At 38.9% G+C, this 20,279-nt stretch overlaps 1 protein-coding gene across 1 annotated transcript; it reads right to left on the reverse strand.

Moving 5' to 3' along the window:
• Positions 1-1,850: 1,850 nt before the first annotated feature.
• LOC104135125 (solute carrier organic anion transporter family member 1A2) lies at positions 1,851-19,468 on the reverse strand. Its single transcript, XM_009648736.2, has 14 exons — positions 19,373-19,468; positions 18,145-18,286; positions 16,419-16,551; positions 15,410-15,516; positions 11,942-12,088; positions 11,544-11,642; positions 10,810-11,040; positions 8,447-8,611; positions 6,740-6,935; positions 5,409-5,574; positions 4,196-4,380; positions 3,590-3,654; positions 2,904-3,021; positions 1,851-2,010 (listed from the first exon to the last, which is right to left on the reverse strand). The coding sequence occupies exons 1-14, from the start codon at positions 19,430-19,432 to the stop codon at positions 1,851-1,853; spliced, it is 1,974 nt and encodes a 657-aa protein (XP_009647031.1). The 5' UTR covers positions 19,433-19,468.
• Between the last annotated feature and the right edge of the window lie 811 nt (positions 19,469-20,279).

The raw sequence follows: 20,279 nt of genomic DNA on the forward strand, positions 1-20,279 counted from the left end.
TCCCAGGTTACCTTGGCACCAAACTGTGACTAAATGCCTGCAAAAGATTTTTAACTCTGGCTTTGGGGAAATATAATATCCACAAGGAAGAATGATGGCTTTCAGCAAGTGCCCCGTGGTAGCAAGAACAATGCTGAAAATCAGCTGTGCTTCAAATGTTTAGAAAGCTTCTGGAAGACCTGTGGCTTAATAAAGAACTGCCCTCTCTCCTCTGCTCTGTTACAGGCTGCAACACGTTTGTCTTTTCTTCTGTTCCCCTTCCTCACTGTATACCTGTTCAGCTCTATCATCCGATGCAAAGGGAGGAAGGGGCTGTGACATACCTTTTCAAAAGAATTAATCATAAGGACCTCCTGTATTTGAAGAAATTTTAAATTCTAGAGCTAATTTCCTGCTCTGTTGGAAGAAATGGATCTTTTGTCATTGATTCCATGAGAGGCAGGAAGCAATTTCAAGGACATGCACATATGGTATTAACAAGACACCTTAAAGTAAAACAGAATATAACTTAACTAATACAACTACTCTGGGGAAATACCCCTCCCATTTTTCTGTGGCTGAAGAAGGTCCCAGATGGATAAAATGGGAGTAAGCCTGTGTCACACAGATTAAATGGGTAGGAAACACTTGCACGTGCTGGAGCATTGGTCTATGGTAAAGTTCCAGAAGCTCCCTCCATGCTTTATGCAGTAGGGAATAATAATCAGAAGGGTTTTTTTTTTATTTCCAACAGCTGTAGTAAAAGAGCTTGAGAAGTTATTGCATGGCCACCTGCAGACAGACCTAAACATGAAGCAGTTCCAATCTAGAAGGTAAACATGAATGCACTATACTCAACCAGATACACCTAGTGTGACAGATACTGTTATCAGCAGGGGGTTCTGTATGTTTTTTCCCCCAAGACATTCCAGGTCTTTTCCTGAGATATTTAAGAAATCCTAGGGCAACAGCTCACTGCCAGTGAACCCCAAATGTATACTACATTCATTGTAGCATCACATCTGAGAGAAATAAAAATTGGACAAAGACCAGGAAGAGCACGTGGATGACTACAGTTATGTACCATTCAAAATATAACTTGACAAGACATGAGAATGCATAGAATTTAGCAGACAGCAACATGATGGGCAAAATACTCACAAGTATTGTTCTATCACACTCAATGTATGAGTTATTCCCCTCTAGGGTGAATGTAACTGAAGTAACAAATCCTGATGATTTCTGTGCTCTATGTAAACCTGAAAACATCACCATAACACTGCATTTGGAAAATACTTATTTTTTTCCTTTTTTTTATTTGTTATTATTACCACAGCACCCAAGCCATGTCATAAACCAGGTTCCCAGTATACTGACCATCTACACTATGCAGCATAACAAATAGTCCCTGCCTGAAAGGACTAACAGCATAACTCAATGAATTTATGGAAAAGTCAGGCCCAAAGAAACTACAAATCCTGTCTATACTCAATGGGAAATGCTGTGGCAGAAGCCATTGGAGAATTCCAGAATGAAATCTGGCATCACTGGAGTCAGTTGCAAAACTCTCACTATTTTCAATGAAACGAGAAACGTAGTTTTCAGTCACACTTCATAGACCTTTGCTCAGACAACTCAAACCTGGCATTTCATGTTTTCTTATTTCTACTCGTTCTTTTGCACCAAACATTTTTCCTGTAACTTCCATTTATGAACTGATACTTTTATAATATAATTAGGATACAACTATGTGTCATTCTATTAATCTCTGTCCAAGTGTTCACTAGTTAAAGTATGAAATCTTTCACAAGGATATATCTAAAATTTACACTGCAAGGTTTTTTTTTCACAGTATGTCCTGCTTTGAAATGCTATTTCAATGCTTCTTGCACTTTATCCTGCATTTCTACTGGTGCATTTAATAAGACTTGGCTTTCAGATTTAAGTTTCTTCTTTAAAATAAGGAGAATTAGCACACTTGGGATATAGGACACTCCACGTAATATTGCTGGCAGGCCAAGATAGAGCCACCTGAAATAAAGGATGAGCTTCATTAAATACATCATTCATGAACAAATAGCAAAACTATTCATCGTACATTGTTTTGTGACAATTTCCCAGCCACTCTAAAGCTTGTGCTCTGATCCTTTCAGATCTCATAGAAGAGGAATCGATATGAGAAGAGAGAATATATCAGTGTTGGCGAAATGGCTATTTACATCACCCAACTTCAGGCAACTAATTTAGCCAGTGAAGTTAGCCACCTGGTACCCTTACGGCTTTCTCTACAGGGGAAAGACAGCGCCCTGAAAAGGGCAGCTCAGACCACCTCAGTAAAACTTCTGGGTATTCATGAGATAGCATTCTGCTTCCAAATCAGCCTCAACACAGTGTTAAAAGGAATCGGCCTGAGGCCATTTGTTCAACAAGATTTCACTTCAAAATACCCACAGTGTTCCTTGAAGGACTACAAAAGCATGAAGCAAAGCATGCTGGGCCGGTTTCTAACTTGGGTAACTATATCCTCTCTATAAATTTCTCCTATATTTTAATTCAAGTACTATTTAAACCATTTTCTGTTCGAAGATACTGCATGGTCAGCCATGAAACGTCTGACATTTTTCCCACAGGGGCTTACTGCTTTTAATTTTTTTATCAGAAATCAGTGTTTTAAGGACTGTTCTCATGAAGGGCCATTAGTGACCATAATTATAGCACCAGAACATTTCTGTTCAAAGGATGTTCCGAGATCTGTGGCAAAGGTTGCACTTGACAAATAAATCCAATGCCAAAGGAAAGTGTTGTGTCAAATCTCTAACACAGGAGCAGTTTGTCTACTATGAAAAGATAGAGTGTACAAGTATATCTCTATGCATGTAATAATACAGTAAGAAGGAGAAATGAAAATAAAGTACAAAATATACCTATATGTGACAATGTCGTACATCCTACATGCTCCTTCTCCACCACAAGTCATAGTACCCCACTTCAAGCAAGTGGTATCTATCAAAGCTCCAAAATAAATGGGAGATGGAATTCCAGCTAAAAAGGATATTAGAAATGTTTTTATGAATGTTTTTATGAGTACTATATTTTTTCTGATTAACAGATACACTATAGAACCTATGCTGTTTCTCATTTACTCCATCTGTCCTTTCCTCTTGCACCATGAACCCTGTTTGCTGTATTTCTTGTATGTTCTCTCTTCTTCCCTATCCACTTATTTACTCTCAACCAAAGATTTCCTTTCCTGTTGCCTGTTTAACAATGTATACATGCTATAATATGGACTGTGATTCCTACTCACAACTCAACATTTTCTCTCATCAGTGAGCGCTGCATTCAATAAACATATAACCAGAGTGACGGAATGTAAAATGGCTTTCAGATGAACAGATGTAGTCAGCCTATTAGTATAAACAAACACAAACTGAAAGCTGTTCTAATTTGTCATGCTGCCTAGATCTGTGAAAAACCCCCAAATTCTTCCTCATCGAAGGCACTACATAGAAGTACACTCCTGTGCCCTGTCCATAGGCCTGGTGTGATCCTTATCTAACTCTAGATCAGATGTAATGGTGCTTCTGAAGTGTATTAGAGCTTTTCTTACCAAACACTCTTGAAGCTAGTCCATGGATACCCACTCCAAATGACTTTTCTTCAGGCTTTAGAGACCTGTATGATAATTACATAGTACACCAATTAGTAGAGGTGACATTAATGTTTACCTCTCTTTTCGAACTCTTCATCACATTAGGCTCAAATCATTCTTATTAGAGCACTGGTTGAAAGAGTTTTACTATCCTCATTGGGTGACAATTACTGAAGTTCCTTAACTAAGACTGCCAAATCACAAAAGCTATTACCCTGGTATCATTCACTTAGACTGAGGCCAGTGCAAAGTGCAAGATAGTTTTGTCTTAATCGATATCATTCTGATGTGATCAGTAAACACATGGATATCACACAGCTCAATATCTCAGCACACTGACTGAGCGGTCATACGTTAATTTAGGATACAGTTGATAGCCAGAAGCCACAACAGGTTATAAAGCTGACATGACACTAAACCTTAACACAGCACAGAAATTACATAAGATCTTTTTATTCTTCCTCCCTCCATATACAAACTAACACACTTTTAATTCCTGGGGGTGTTTGACCTCAGAATAAAAAGTCCAGTATGTTTCTTAAGATAAGGACAATATTACTGTACCTTATTAAGACCATGTACCCAGGCATGGCTGCTAAGGAAAAAATGAAGCTGCAGACTAACGACAATATTAAAAAATAATGAAGCATGTTGTTACAGTTTTCTTCTCCATCACACTGGCCCAGAATTGCAGAGACATTTTGAGATGAAAACCCTGAGGCTGCGATACAGGTGCAGTTTTCAAATACCTGTCAAAGAGAGTATTTTTATCACACAGACTTGTCAAAACTCACACGCCGAGTGTGAAACTCACACATTTGGCACTTAGTGCACTCCCTCCTGCACTTGAGTATGTTACACGTGTGCAGCACTGCGGCCTCCCTCCCCGTCTGCCAGGCACAGGACCAACCATCATCTGTGTGTGGCACACGGGGTCAGAGACCGGCAGGGAGCTATGGTCCTCTTAGGCAACTGGGACTATGCTTCCTCAAGGAGGTGATGATCAAGAGAGCCTTCAGCCAAGGGAGCCCTCACACGTTCCAGCACAGCCTGGTATTGTGGTCCTTCCGGTGCCTATAGATCTGACCCTTTTTTTCATAACCTAGTGGGTGGTCTTTCATATGCCAGAAGAGAAGAAACCAGAGATGTCTGACTGAGGCTGGGTTGCAATATTCTCACTCAAACACTTGCTTCTACTGAAATCATTGAGGCTATTGCCAGTAAAAGAGCTCTCAAATGTCAGCCAAGGTGAGCACAGGCAACAGTGTCTGACCCTTTCTTCTGTAAAATGTTTGCAAAGTACTGAGGTTCTCGAAAATGTATGATTTGGGGTTTTATTGAACTCACTATTTTTGTTTACAGTCTAAAACTTTTTTTATGGAAAATGCATTATTAAGATAATAAAAGTTCTATAATACCCGGTTACTTGTTTAAATCTACAGGGTAAAAGAAATTATTAAATCCATGCTATAGAATTTCATAGACGAAATGTCCTTGTGCACTCAGGTTTTCACCCAGTAATACCTTGAGAAAAATTTCTCACCTAATTTTGAGCATTTAAGATTCCTTCAATTATTTGAAGAAAAGGAGGCTTCTTCATTGTATTCTTTAATTTAAACTTAAACTAATTTTCATATTTAGTTTGGAATTTCTGTTGCTACTCAATGAATTTGTCCAACTCTATTTATCACCTTATAGATCTAATTAAATGTACATGTATGGGTATTTCCCACCTACTATATTTCATAGTTACAGCACAATAAAATGTAGGCTTTACCACACTTTTTCCAGTTCCTTTTGAGGCTTTACACCCAGCAAGACAAGGTGACACATATGTGATTCCATTGCTCCCACAAACAGGGTCCCATATTTTAAGCGGGCAGTCACAATGCCTGTTGCAGCCAGCAAGTAGAGTGTCTTCTGCATATGAAACTTGATTTATTCTGAAATACATTTAGAAGATGAATAAGTATTTCAGTAATTAAATACCTACAGTAGCCTTTTGTAATGGTTAAGATTCTATTCTAGCTCAAGTGTAGATCCAGGACACAATTCTACATGCTCCTATCCTGGAGTCATGCCTTTCTATCTTTCTGTAAGATGTTATTTTATATTGCATCACATTATAGTAATATTATCAGTTCATAGATAGGTCTGCATACACTACAGCATTTTTCTCATCTCTGGCATGTATGTTCTCGGTTGTCTACAAGCGTTACTTATACCTACACGTGCATTTTACAGACACACAACCCCTCCCAATGATTAATGGCAGGCTTCAAATCAAGAAACTGCAGATAAAATATCCCCTGATAACTCGATAGCAATCAAATTCCAGTAAACAGGCTGAGTGAGTTGGTGTTGTTCAGCCTGGAGAAGAGAAGGCTGCAGGGATACCTGATTGCAACCTTTCAGTACCTAAAGGGAGCCTATAGGAAAGATGGGGACAATCTTTTTAGCAGGCCCAGCTGTGACAGGACAAGGCGTAATGATTTTAAACTAAAACAGGGTAGGTTTAGACTGGATATAAGGAAGAAATTCTTTACAATGAGGGTGGTGAAACACCCAGAAAGGTAGTGGAGGCCCCATCCCTGGAAACATTCAAGGCCAGGTTGGATGGGGCTCTGAGCAACCTGACCTAGTTAGCGGTGTCCCTGCTCACTGCAGGGGGGTTGGGCTAGATGACCTCTAAAGGTCCCTTCCAACCCAAAATATTCTACGATTCTGTGATTCTAAACCAGCATAAGATAAAGAAAGGGACTTGTCCCTCTGTAATTCTGAAATTGCATTCATGTATGCCTAATTTGATCAACAACTTATTTTTACCTGCAGTTACATGACTTGAATGTATAATTGTATTAGTAAAAGAATTAATATGTACATGCAATTGCATGAGACTTGATGGGGATATCGGTTTTAATACACTTTATTGTTTAAAACAGGGATAACAGAAGATAGACCTATTGTCTCATGCATGTGAAAAGCCTTGAGAATTTAAATCATGAAACTAAAATGTTGCAAAACTATGGAGTTCCTGGCTGATTTTTGACAAGAAAAATCATTCCAGTGTCTTAAGATTTAAGTCCTCTTGTGTCTTAAAAAACATACCCTTCATAGGAAACTGTTAGGCCAGCAACTGGTGAAGTATCACAGACAGTCCAATAGGCAGCAAAGTAGAGAAGGTATTCCAGTAAAGATACCCAAAATGCTATGTTCGCAGCCTGATACACATTTATCTTGAATTTCTTCATGAATAAGCCTCCAAAAAAATACCCAACGCATATGACTGGTAAGTTGTAAACACCTATTTAAACAAGTGAAACTTCCATGTTAAAATAAAGGAGGACACCATCAAAGCTACTCATAAGGGAAAACTGTGTTTGGCAAAAACTCATATTGTGCCTCTGACTGAATAATTTAGCTACAGTCAGAAATGGGTCTCTACGAGTTCCCTTGAACACCCAAACCATGTAGCAAAGTTGGGAGCTGCTTGGAGAGCAAGCTAGAGGGTAAGACTGAAACAATTCATTGGAAAATTGCAATCTTGTGTGGCAATCTAGTTCCAGCTCACACACACACACACAAAGGGCAGGGTTTTAATACAGTGTCTCTAGCTGAGAGAGAAACTCAACAGGAAGATAAGCTAGTGGAGCACATCTTGGTGCTCACCGAGCATCGTAGAAAGGAGGAACAGGCTTTCAGTTTTGATACGAGATTACTGAATGTGCTCTCACACTTCTTTGCTCTATGACACTTTAATGAAGCAAAGACTGACTGAAAGACATTTAGGAAGTAGCTGGCTGAAAAACAGCGCAGCAGTGCAATGTCAACGCAACGCAGGTAAGATGTACGATAGTTACATGCCTTTGGGCGTACAGCTTCAAAACAGTGGTAACAGAGGGCAACAGTAATACTGTCTGGGACATTCTGTGTGGCAGGTTTTAAATAAAATGGTGCAGCTACAGTGAAAGATGAGCACTCAGTTAAGGAACAGAAGCACGGATAGATGTATGTTAAGATGTTTCTTTTATAATGATTAGATAAATTCTAGTCTAATTAAGTCACTGCAGGTAAACAAGGGAACTGAGAATTGGTGACATGATAAAGTGGAACCATAGAAAGGCTCCTACGGTTTCAAAATATTTGCTTTGTCCTACAACTACTTGCCACTACCATTTCCCAGTGCATGACACCTTGTCCTCACTCATAAAAAAAGACAAGCTGATAAAGAAGAGACAAAAAAAGACGGCTACGTGGTCAGTGCTTTCCTTCCACAGAGTTCTGCATATGAAAGAGGATCTAAGGCTTTCAGAAGGCCCAAGACCAATACCTGAGGAGTGGAGATGATGAAAAGTGCTGAAGATCACTGGCAATTTTAGCTGTGCATAGGTTCAACCCATCTATGTCATAAGAGTTCTAGCAATGTCATTTTCATGAACATGAAATCTACCCTGTACTTTATAGTACACTTTTTAATCAAGATAATATAATCAAGATAATTGGGCCCATGGTCTCTTGATGCAAATTAGCATATCATCTTTGAGATTGGTGATGCAAGTTTTACATCAGCTGAACTTCCTGGGCCAATTCAAAAGATGGGAAGTAGATTACTAAACTCTGCACAGAAACTTAGGAGAAGCTTAGCAGAAAGTGCATGATTATTTAGAAATCAGTGTGGAACCTCTCATTTGTAGAAGCATTTGACCTTAGTATCTATACATATACATGTACACATGAATATATATACACACATATAAGTGGAGAGAATTTGCATCACTACTTGGTAGAACACAGCAAAGCAATATGCAAATGTACCAATTAAAAAGATGGCATCCGATGCAGATTTTCCAAACTGCTGTTCCAAATATTTGGGCATGAAGGATATCATGCCATTGAAGGCGCTGAACTGTAACACAGTTATGCATATAAACAACATATAAACTGGGTTGTGAAACAGAGCCTTGAGGAATGGGATGAAATCTGGAATGAAATAATGTAACAAGTTAGCGTGGTGCTTTATGAAATGAATCACCCATTGGTCAGTGTGGCTGAGGAAGGGAAGAGGGAAACAGAAATGGTCCTTAACTGGATCAGACTAATTCTTGTGCTTTGCCAAACACCACAGGCCACAGATGACTTGCTCAGCCCAGGCTACCCCAACATGCCTCTTCTACACAAAGATAACTGCACACACACACATGCACACTAATGCATGCTGCTGCTTATAAAAAAATCACACTAATAGTCTTATCATAAAAGTTTCCTGAAACTTTATAGCTGTATAGTAACTGAACTTTTCACCTACAGATTTGCAGCAGCAGTGACTCCCCCACCATTCCTACTCATTTTTCTCTCATCCCTCAGAGCATTCACCAAAACCTCTTTCCTGCACCTGGCATGCAAAGGGCGTACAAGGGGGAAGAGGTGCAAATGCAGTAGATAGCTGTGACAACCTGCCCCCAGGGACCTGATCACTGATTTTGGTTATCGCTACTGTCAGTAGGAATGGGGCAGAAGAGGCCTGAAGAGGGATGTGACCAGTTATTCCCACCGAACTCTCAAATTCTGGATTCTCCAGTCTTCAGCCAAGTAAGCATCTGAGAAACTAATTTACACAGACCTTTTCTCTGCTTAATGCCTATTAAGTCAGGATCTGAACCATAAAAAAACCCCATAATTCCTCTTTGTCTCCTCTAATAATTCTCTTTTAATTAATATGTTGAGCTATTGTCAAGAAACTGCAGAGTTCTCTGCATCTCTGCAGATGTTCTCTGCAATATAAGCATCTGTAAAACAATGACTGTGCTTCATTGAAAGTGGGCACCATTTAGGAAGGATATATATCTTTCAGAGGTAAGCAAGTATGTTACTAGAAGAGGATCTGTATGCATGTCTTGCAAAAATGAGTCAAATATCCAAAACACTATAAATAGGCTGAATAGTTTATATATGCCATGCAGTTTATAACCAGAGATTTCTAAGGAATAGATGAATTTTAACTATAAATACTTCAATTTTCAACTTGAAATCCTTGGGGATATTAAAAAGCTGTCTGAACATGTCCTGGTCAAAGGGCTCTAAGTGGTCCTGCTTGAGCAGGGGGTTAAACCAGGTGACTTCCAGAGGTCTGTTCCAACCTCAACCATTCTGTGAAACTAGAAGATTCTTAATTTAGGATATTCAAGGACAGTGGACATTCACACTAACACAAGGAGGGTATGATGATGAAAACATAAGCTCTGAAGGGACTCTGGAGTACTAGGACCCACAGTCTGAACTACAAACCTTTCCTCACCAGAGCAGTACATTAATCATGGATTCATTTAAGGCTACATGACAGCAGAGAAAGATCCTGTGTTTATCACAATGAAGTTGCAGTATCAGCCAAGATCTGAGTACTCAGTCTGAGTATGGTGAATTTGTAGGACTCAGCTGAAAACACCATGGAGAGGCATCTGGCACTTGGCACTTACTTTCTGAAAATTAAGATCCTGTCAAGGGGCCCTGAACTGGGTATACAGAATCATGAGACTACTCTGAAGATCATAGCCTTTGACATATTTTATTCACTTAGGTTTCCAGCTAGCACAAAAAATATGGAATGGAAAAAAAATAGCTACCTACTGATACATTCAGATCTGAAAGACCATAGATGTGAATGTTGCCAACAGTAACATGAATAAATGCGAGTCAAATAGGTCCTTGTTCAACAGCCATTACATGTTTATGAGACACTTAAGCACCTGTCAATTCTCTTTTATGGCTTTGAGTTGGACTCAAGAAATGCACAAGGCTTGTGCTGGTTTTCTACTTTTTTGCACAGTGAATGTGGGGTACAAGTAACTAATATCTGGAACCTGTTCCCAGCTCACTAAGGTGTAATATTCTTAACCAGTTCATTAATCCTCTACCAGGAAGAAAAGCTCCAGATCTACATACACCTGAAATGCAGGAGGGGGAAAGGAGTGAATTCAGATCCTGGATCTATTAAATTAACTTTCTTCCTCTGCAAGGAGCCATTCTAAATCCCTGCACAAATCCTTTGTACTGCAGAGAGATGAAAAACAGAGTATGTATTTCATACCATGGACCCATCTTTACTTAAAAAAAAAGTACACAGACATAGTTCACACCTTAAGGACTAAGTTAAGAAGGAAATATAATACAATATAACTTGCCTTTAGTGATTTCATACATTGTCTGTTTGGCTTCATCTTTTTCATTTTCTTGCAATAGCACACTTTTTTTTCTTGTCTCCTTACATTCATTGGTTTCTCCTTCCTTCACAAGTGACTTGGGCAAAAACCAAAAAGGTATTCCTGCGAGAAGATTCACTAATGCGCAAATCAAAATGCCCAGCCACCATGCTCCAACCCAGCGGGCATCAGTACCTGTTATAGTTATTTCCTCTATAAAAAAACAAAAAACAAAAAAAAACCAAACCAACAAAACACAAAAAACAAATGAACAAAAAAACCCAAACACATCTTACATTAGTTCAGAAACATTGTTTGCTGTCATTATGTGTTTTTCTAGTCATCTCTGACATGATATATTAAAAGCATTTTAAAGGTTCTTAAAATGAGGCTGATGAAAGAGAATAGCCTCCAGTTTTCTAATGTTGCTAATTTTCTGGCAAATTTCAGTGTTTTGTATTAAAACAGCTTTAGACCTTTCCTATGTTAAACCAGATTACACAATTTTTCATCAAATAATTAATATGCAGATTCATTTGTGTATACGTGAATTCAGGAGTTTTATTGAATATTTTACACAGATTTTCCATTCTAAAAGAAACATCAGCAAACTCAGACCAAATGAAGGCATCTCATATTAGCAAAGAAACATCTTTTAGTGTTGATAAGTACACCATCATGCCTACTGATTTATTTGTAAGATTTTATATATTCACCTGCATCTACTGATCCCAGATCAACAAACAGTTCTGCACAGAATGATGCCAACAAGAAACCAAGGAAGGGTCCAATTACAGTTGCTGTATGTAGACATCCTAAAGTAGGAAAAGGAGAAAACATACTAAATTAGAACCCGGACATAATTATTTTCTGGGAATAGTTACATATGTTTAGGACAGCTCTACTGAATAGACATTTGTGCTTAAAACTGGACTCATTTCAACAAGTTCATCTCTAGTTAAATTACAGGTTCTACAGTATTATTGTTTTGATAAGGCAGTAATGTCTTTCTTCTCTCTTCCTTTATTTGACTGAAGAGAGTCATAATAACGCTCCCTTTTGTTTATGTGTGTTTGTTTGGGGGAGGGGAGTTATCACAATAGGGTAGATTTACCCAGGTAGAAAGGTGAATTCTCTGCTTTGGCAAAGTCCTCCAAATATGATATGCCTAAAGGTATGATAGGAGTTTCACCCATTCCTCGTACTATGTTTCCAACCATCACAAATATCCACAGCAAGGACCCAGGCTCTTTTTCACATTCTGTGAATAAAATAAGTCAGAATTAATGTTTTAATTCCAACTATTAATTAAATTCTAGAGATGAAGGCAAAGAATTGACTAACAGCTTAAACTTTGATGGGTAGATGTGTCCTGTAAACAGGGAAGTAGTCATGATAGTTGAAAGGCTCCAGAACTGGAAAAAGCTGTTGCACTTGCTGGAGTAGAGTTTAAAACTCACCCCTCTCCATTGCCATACCTTGTCGAGCCACCTGGCAGTCCAACCACTGCATAACCTAGGCCCTTCCCTTTACTCTTTTCCATCAGCAGCACTGCCATTTTCATGTCAGTGGAGAGAAGACAGTGCCTGAACATCAGTGATGAAGCAATGAAAAATCACGCTTGACTAATCTGATCACCTTCTACAACGAAGTGATAGTTTCTGTTGACATGGGAGGGCAGTGGGTGCTGTCTACCTGGACTTCAGCAAATCATTTACCACTATTTCCCATAGTCTCCTCCTAGACAAACTGGCAAGATACAGACTGGAGGGACAGTCTGCGAGATGGGTGGGAAATTCCCTCATAGGGCTCACTCAGAGGGTGATGATCAATGGCTTTTGCTCAGGCTGGCAGCCTGTCATAAGTGGGGTCCCCCAGGGGCTAGTACCGGTCCCAAAGCTATCCAACATCTTCATAAATGAGCTGGACGATGGGATTGAAAGCACCCTCACCAAGTTTTCTGATGACACAAAACCAGGTGGCAAGGTGGACACACCAGGAGGGAGAGCTATCTTACAGAGAGACCTGGACAATCTGGAAGAGTGGGCTATCAAGAACAGTATCACCATCTCTGAAATTCAGAAGTCTTTTGCAATGATTCAAGTAATTCGTTGCATAAAGCCCATACATTGTCGTTTTGTTATAAGAACATTGTCTGAAATAAACCAGAAGACTTCCTGATTTCACAGTGAGGTGCCACCATTTGCTTCCAAGAAAGCTATGCCAGTGCAGATGTGGTAGTGTTCTACCTTTGCACAGAATGAAATTTCTGAGCTTTCTGGATTCTTTGCTTTGATTCAGCTTCTGGTTTACTAATGTTCATAAGCCCCCCAGAAAAAGCACATGGAGAGTAAATTTGTGTGTGTCTAAATCATTGGCTGTTTGCTGGTAACTTTAGCGGGCACTCTGTACAACAGTCCTCACCACCTGAAAACCCCAGCTTAGACCCTTACCTCGAAGCTCTGTTCTGGCACCACAGATTTCTGCCTTGCACGTCAATGAACCTCGCTATCCAGAAATTTCATCTGTCCTGATGCTATCTGTTCAGGTATTCAGTTTCAGGTTTGGGACACCTTGAGGACAATGCAACTTCTGATTTGGAAAATAACATACAAATTCTACCATAACTGGTGTTTCTCACCAAATGTTACAGGAAGGTTTTCTACCTCCATCATACCTCTGCAACTCAGAAGGTCGGTGTTCCCCTGAGCAGGCACCCACTGGAACATAGCCCACAATCTGCCCATCTGGACACTGCTCTGAGGAAGCTTCTGACTCACTATGAGGAAGTTTCTGACTCACTGTGTCCTTTATACAACTCTCAGTGAAAATCTAGATCCATAACAATATATCTGGCCAGCCTGATGAATCTATCTGGGGATCTAGCTCTTATTTATTCATATCCGTCCTTCTACATAACAACAGAAGAATACTGTGCTGCAGCACAATCCTGTTTGTCCCACATCAGGACAGTTATATCAGGAACTGTTATGACCTTTAGTACTTTCTTTCTGTCCCTGACCTTAGATTTCTTTGTCCCATACAGTCTCCTTCAGACTCCACTGTCCTCTATGGCCCACTTTGTCATGCTGAGACTTCTCAGTGCCAATTTGTTAACAAATAAAAAATGGCTTTGTTAGCAGTAACTGATGACTTTCTAAATGAAAGAATTACTGTTCAGAGAGCAAGCTTGGCTCTCCTGTATCAATGCGAGATTGCTGTCAGCAAACATGGGTGATGCAACCCACATGCAACCGTGGTCAAGTTCAAACTAGTTTTTGCATCACACAGGAGATGGACTCATATGTATGAACGTCACAGTTTTGCTTGTCCATTAACTAACAGAGAAACAATCATCTTATGCAAGTATAGTCATAGGCTTGAGGACCTATGGGTTCTAGTGTGTACATTGAATGTCTGTATAATTTAGAAGAAAATGCTTTACCTATCTATGCCTTAAATTGTGCATTTATAAAATGAATAAAATCAGTATCTGAAATCTTCAAATGAAAAATTAATATCAAGTGCTATTAAGTATACACTTTTCTCAACTTTTCATTGTGAAGATGGAAAAATTAATCCCTTAAGTGACATGCAGTCTTGGAAAACTTGGAAGCCACATCCGTTATTAAATGCGGACACAGAAAACTACAGTACAGCGCTATGGTTTGATGTCACCGTGTACATACAATATTACAGCAGCGTGATTCAGCTTTAGCACACATTGATGGAACACCATCACAAAATATAACAATTAACTGTGGGATTCATCGCACCTAACTTCTGCCAGCCACCAATCACCTAAGCTTCCAACGGTCAGTAGGCACATGCAGGAGGTGATCTGACCCACCCTAAAGTAAAGAGCATGAGCGTCCTTACACCAAGGGACACACTCTGCAAGAGCTCTATAGTCTCCTTTGACCAACTACCACGGGAGCCTAAACAGATGGTTCAGACTAAATGCTTCCCTTTGAGGTAGCTGAAGGCTCAGGAGATTAATCCCATCCTCAGTGTGAGGATTTTGTGTATGATCATTTAATAGTTGCCTCTGAGCCTTTTGACTTCATAGTAGTGACTTTATATGCATATTGCTAGTGCACATACATGTTTCAGTCTCCTAGATAAGTTTCAGCCTAGTTTAAACTATTTTCTCTAAAAGGAAGTGGGATCTACTTTTTTGCTCTGTTTCTCATTCTTTTATTTCTTGTGTGGCACAATGAAAAAGCATCCTGATGCCTTTTATCCATTGTCCAAATAAGTTTCCCACCTCCTCACAGTATCATAATATTTCAAGTCAAAAAAAGAAGCATTTGTGAGAACAACCTGGTGTAGTATTTCCCCAAAGTGGACTGACAGGCATGTTAATCGAGCTGTTCAGATACTGTGAAAACTGCATGAAAAAAAGCCACAGCTCTGGAGCCACAGCCTACAGAAACAAGACTAGGAAATTTTCTGACCTCTAGTTTTTATGCCTGATCAAAAGCAGGACCCTGAAATAATTGCTAATAAAAATAAAATCGTATTTACTTAAACACTATAAAAACTGAGGAAAAAGTATCAGTAGACATAGGAAGAGTCATACCTGTTGATGTTTCCTCTGTAAGTAAAGACAACAAGCTTTGATTAATAAGGCACAGGGGCATGACTGAAAAATTCTCCTGTGGTGAAATACTGCTTTCAATACGATACCTGTTTGAATCAGAGGAAAGCATGTATAAGTTTAGAAGAAATACAGGAGAATCACCTCATAAATCTGTACTTCGGTAATAAAGCTACCTATAAGAAGAGCATGTAGGTATCAGAGGAAGGAAACTCACATCAAAACTTAACTGAGCCTCAGTAACAAATCAGGAACAAAGGAACTGTAGCAGGGAATCAACCCAGTGTTTTACCCAGACTGTTATCTAGCCTCTAACATAACCTTTTAACAGGTGCTTCAGGAGAAGTTGATGAAACACCATACTAAAATCCCTCATATCATCTTCTTTCCTACTCTTCTTACATTCTAATCCAGTTTACAGCCTAATCAGAGGGTGCCACCAAGGAGCCATACTGCATTGGACATAACAAGATTAGAAAATCTTCTTTTCTCAAAAGATATCCCACTGATTAAAATATAGAGAAGCCTAAATGATTATTTTGTTAAGCCAAGCAAAAGTAGTGAAGAAGTGGTTAAAGAATCATTATGGTCTGTAATGGCCTTGCCAGCACAGAGATCAGGTATGATCTGTCATCCAGGCTCTAGACCAAAGACATCTTTAAAGCAGATAAGAGCTAGTAGTGTGATGTGACAGTACCACCGGCCACTGTTTCTTCAGAGAGTCCACACAAGATGTAGCACAAGGATGAAGCCAAAGCAAGGCACGGGCAAGGGAAGATGCCGAGCAGAGGGGTGTCTCTCCTCAGGAAGCGATGACTGACTTTCGAAGCCCTCTCAGAAGCAAAACAAAACAAGCTGCTCTACAATTATCTTATCATGCCTATGCTCAGCAATGTCTCTCTCAATAAGCAATGCTATTTCAGTGGGAGAAGTTATGGATTAAGGCAAGTAAGGATCACAGACGCTGCTGTAAGCTAAGCAAAATACTCACCTTCCAAATAGGAAATGAGGAAGTGATATCAAAAGACATCCAAATGACAGAATTGTGCAGCCCAAAGCAATTATTCTGGGTCTGTGAAGCTTTGCTCCAAAGTAACTCACAAACGCTATCAGCAGCAAGTTGCCTGCAAAAAGAACTTGGTTCTTATGTACAAACAAAGGCATCCTTATATCTTTCAAAGTGCAGCAGAAATCTGAGTATACCTTGTTAGCTCAACATCTGTTACTTCCCGTGTTGCAAAAACTGTAGCTAGGCAGGGAACTGCCTAAATGATGCAGTAATACCCTCCTATCTGTGATCTTTTTCTGGGAGAGTTACACCACGTGGAAAGAACATGAGAATAGAAGGCAGAATGGAAAAGAGATCATGGTGAAAGAGATTTTTAACTGCATCGATGTAAAGAAGAAATTCCCCATTACTTTACATAGAGACCAGGCCCAGGGGCTGCAGAATAATAGCTGGTTTAGGAAGTTATTCTCCTAGAATATTTTGCAATGAGTAGGAAAATACAGAACTATATATCCAAGTGGGTTTTTACTGAAAATAATAAACACAAGATGGCATACAGAGAAAAAAGGAATAATAAATTAATATTAATTTCAGTAATAGTTTAAGAGGAATAAAACCCACAGATTTTTGTACCTAGTACCATTTAAAAATACAAACGGGCTAAAAATCTTCATTCTCTTCTCTTCCACTTTCACTTCAGAATGAGTTGATTTTCCATACTCTTCATTTATTGCTATGCAACTAAGAAAAGAATCAAGCTTCATGTTATGAATCAAGTCCTATAAAAATAATAGTTTAGTAATCGTACACCTACTAATTTTGTGATCTTTTTGTCAAAAGAACAAAACCTTGTCTCTTCGTGACGAGCATCATGCTCTGAAAGAAGATAACATCATTTTTATGTATGACTGCTAGACAGACTGTATTGAATCAGTGGCTTGAATGACTCAAAGATGTACACTTACACGATTCCTTATGTCTGCCACATATACTGACTCTTAATAATTTCAAATATTAATATGATTATTCACAATTATTTTACATCCTTGGAGATAAGAATGCCACAGCTAGTTATAGAAAAGTGCACATGAGAGGATCTCTATTTAGATGGGTTTGAAGCTATCAAGCCTTCTGTTTGGCTCCTGTGGCAATGACAAGACATAAGCCTGTCACTGGGCAGTAAAACTCACTGATAGGCAAGGTAAGAGTCACTAACAGTAGAACTAGAAACTTTCTTTACACTTGTACAGGTATGACATGCTGTTTGACGTATATTTTGACATATTATTGAGATTGAGTAAGGAGACAATCCACTCCAACCAACTTTGAGGTCACTGATTAAAAGAACTCTGAAATGCTAAATATGACCTTAAATTCAAACAAAGTTTATAAAATCTTTCTGGTTTGTTAGTTGATTCAATACAAAGCTCATAAAGTAGTTCTATTTTGTTAGTTGCTCTTTCATATCTTAAGATAGTGCAGAAATTAGATGAGCCAGATTTTAATCCTAAACTTCTTCATTTAATTTGTCCTGTTAGTTTCCAAGACAGTAAATATGTAAGTACCAGCTGAAGCAGTAGGATAGATTTGGTCACTATTGTCACGTACAGCAAATTGACAGATTGCTGTGGACATGAGAGTCACTAATACAAGCTCAGCCAATGTATTTTATTTTCAAAGAATAAGAAGTATTAAAATGAGTGATTACCAATTTCAAAGCTTCCATTAATGATCCCCACTAAGGAAGCCGGGATATTAAATTGTTTCTCTATCTGTGTGTACATGCTGTTCATGTAAGCACCAGACATCGTTTTACCAACAAATGCAAGTGATAGTGCCAGCAGAAATACCTAGGAAGGAAAGAGAAGAATGCACAAAGAGTTCAAAGTTATATACTTAGGAATACTTTATGGTTATTTTCCCCACCAAAGATGTGCTTCCAGATAAAACAAGTTCAAATCCTACCATCGATCCTCGCCCACAGAGTTATGGCATCACTAAATCAAAAAAATGAAGAAAGATTTTGTTCTTCACCTGCTCCCATGGACCAAGACTGTCTTCAGAAACCTTAAGCCCCATTTCCCCAGCCAAGACAGGCGCAGCACAACCTCTCCCACTGTGTATCTGCTGCAAGATTGCCATCTGCAGGACTGCATAACATCTGCAGCCAGACCAGAGTACAAAGAACTTCATACCCTTTGCTCATCTGAATGATAAATTACTTGCGGAACTAAGATAATTTTCTTTGATTGAATTACTTGATCGAGTATCTGCTCTCCCACCTCAGTAGAGGCCATGAGCCCAGAACAAGTAATTTCAAACAGAATTAGTAAATAGTGTGTCCTTTTTACAAGAATCTAGTAGCAATTGACAGTAAAAAAATAAATATGAACATACGCAGTAGTATTCAAATCCTTTTAACTTTAGGGTTCTTGATAAACAGCATTTATGAAATAAAATCAATATTTTAGAATTCATCTGCTGCAAGTGCTAAAAAGCATAAGTAATGTATTTGGGCTTTGAATTACTATAAAAACCAAGCTATTTTACAACCTTTTATAGAAATTCTTGACAACTTGAGTAGTCTAGGGTACATCAACAGCCAACTTTTACTGCCATGTCACAATCCGTAAGGCTCATTTCACAGGTTTAAGAGGAGTGGTAAATAGGTCAGGGGGATTACACAAATTCAGAGATGGAGCTTTAAAGGAGCAATCAACCACACCTCCAACACATCATGGAGTGTAAAGTTCAGGGACATAAAAAGCAACACATGATTGCTTACAAACTTGCTTGACCATGGTTAAGGCATTAAGGATAAGGGAAGAAATAGAACTCACTCGTTCATTTAGTCTAGATTGTAACTTTACCAAACTGCTACAAGTGCAAGCAGTTACAGCTGTGTGTTCATAAAAATTTCTAAAATATTTCTGTACCTTCAGCTTGGAAATACAGCAGAATTTGTCCTCTGCACGTGGCTTCTCAGCTTCTTTCATGTTGCCTTTTTTAATTGAGCCTGACGTCTGTTTCTGAGTCTGTCCAACGATCCTATTACAGTGTTGAAAAAGACAGAAGGAAAAAAGAAACATTTGTGTCCCATGTTTGCAAAAAATCAGATTCCTCCTAAGATATTTGATATTTAAGTGCCTTCCTTAAATAAATGCAAACCGGATTCCAATAAAACTAGATTCCAACAAAAGCTACAAGCCTAAAAACTTTATTCTAATCCAGAAAATTTGACATGTGAATGTCAACAATATAACAGCTAGCTGTTACTCATCAAATACTGCATGCTGTGAGCAGCATAAAACCAGTAAGCAAAGAACGGGGGAAAGAGACGTTCTGAGGGCAAGCTAGTTCATCTGTAACACAGCTTTTCAGTCTTCTTCGCAAGCATTTGGTACTGACCACTGTGGGAGACAGGACTATGAAGACCTATATGTTTGACTGACATATACCTGCCTCCAAGGTATTTATTTACTATGCCTGTCCTTCCTAGCCATAAAAAGGACATTCTGCTCTGCATGTTCTATTGACCCCTCCCCTCTTCCACTGGCATCCATGTCAATTTGTTAATTTTAATAGAAACTGTATTGGAGACTAATATCTTAGCCTTGAAGTTAGAAGGAGAAAAAATAAAACCAAACCCACCAGATCAACTTAATTTCTAAATGGAAACAAACCAGACTCTGTTCTGTTTCCCCTCCCAAGAGCTGCAAATACATCCCTCTATTTGTCTGCCTACTTTTATTCATCTCCATCTCAACTTGATGGTTAGAGCTTCTGGTAGCACTAAGCTGCATTCTTTCTTAGACATCTTATGTATTTCCCAAAAATGTGTCC

The sequence above is a fragment of the Egretta garzetta genome, unplaced genomic scaffold, assembly GCF_000687185.1.
Source record: "Egretta garzetta isolate BGI_Z169 unplaced genomic scaffold, ASM68718v1 scaffold81, whole genome shotgun sequence".
In the NCBI taxonomy this organism is placed as follows: Eukaryota; Metazoa; Chordata; class Aves; order Pelecaniformes; family Ardeidae; genus Egretta; species Egretta garzetta.

Excerpts from the sequence above, each read along its gene's own strand:
- LOC104135125 (XM_009648736.2), bottom strand. The coding sequence starts at position 19,432 with ATGAAAGAAGCTGAGAAGCCACGTGCAGAGGACAAATTCTGCTGTATT. Across the intron at positions 8,612-10,809 it reads AATGTATGAAATCACTAAAG|ATTTCATCCCATTCCTCAAG; the intron begins GCAAGTTATATT and ends ATTTCATTCCAG. Across the intron at positions 3,655-4,195 it reads GGGTACATGGTCTTAATAAG|GTCTCTAAAGCCTGAAGAAA; the intron begins GTACAGTAATAT and ends ATTATCATACAG.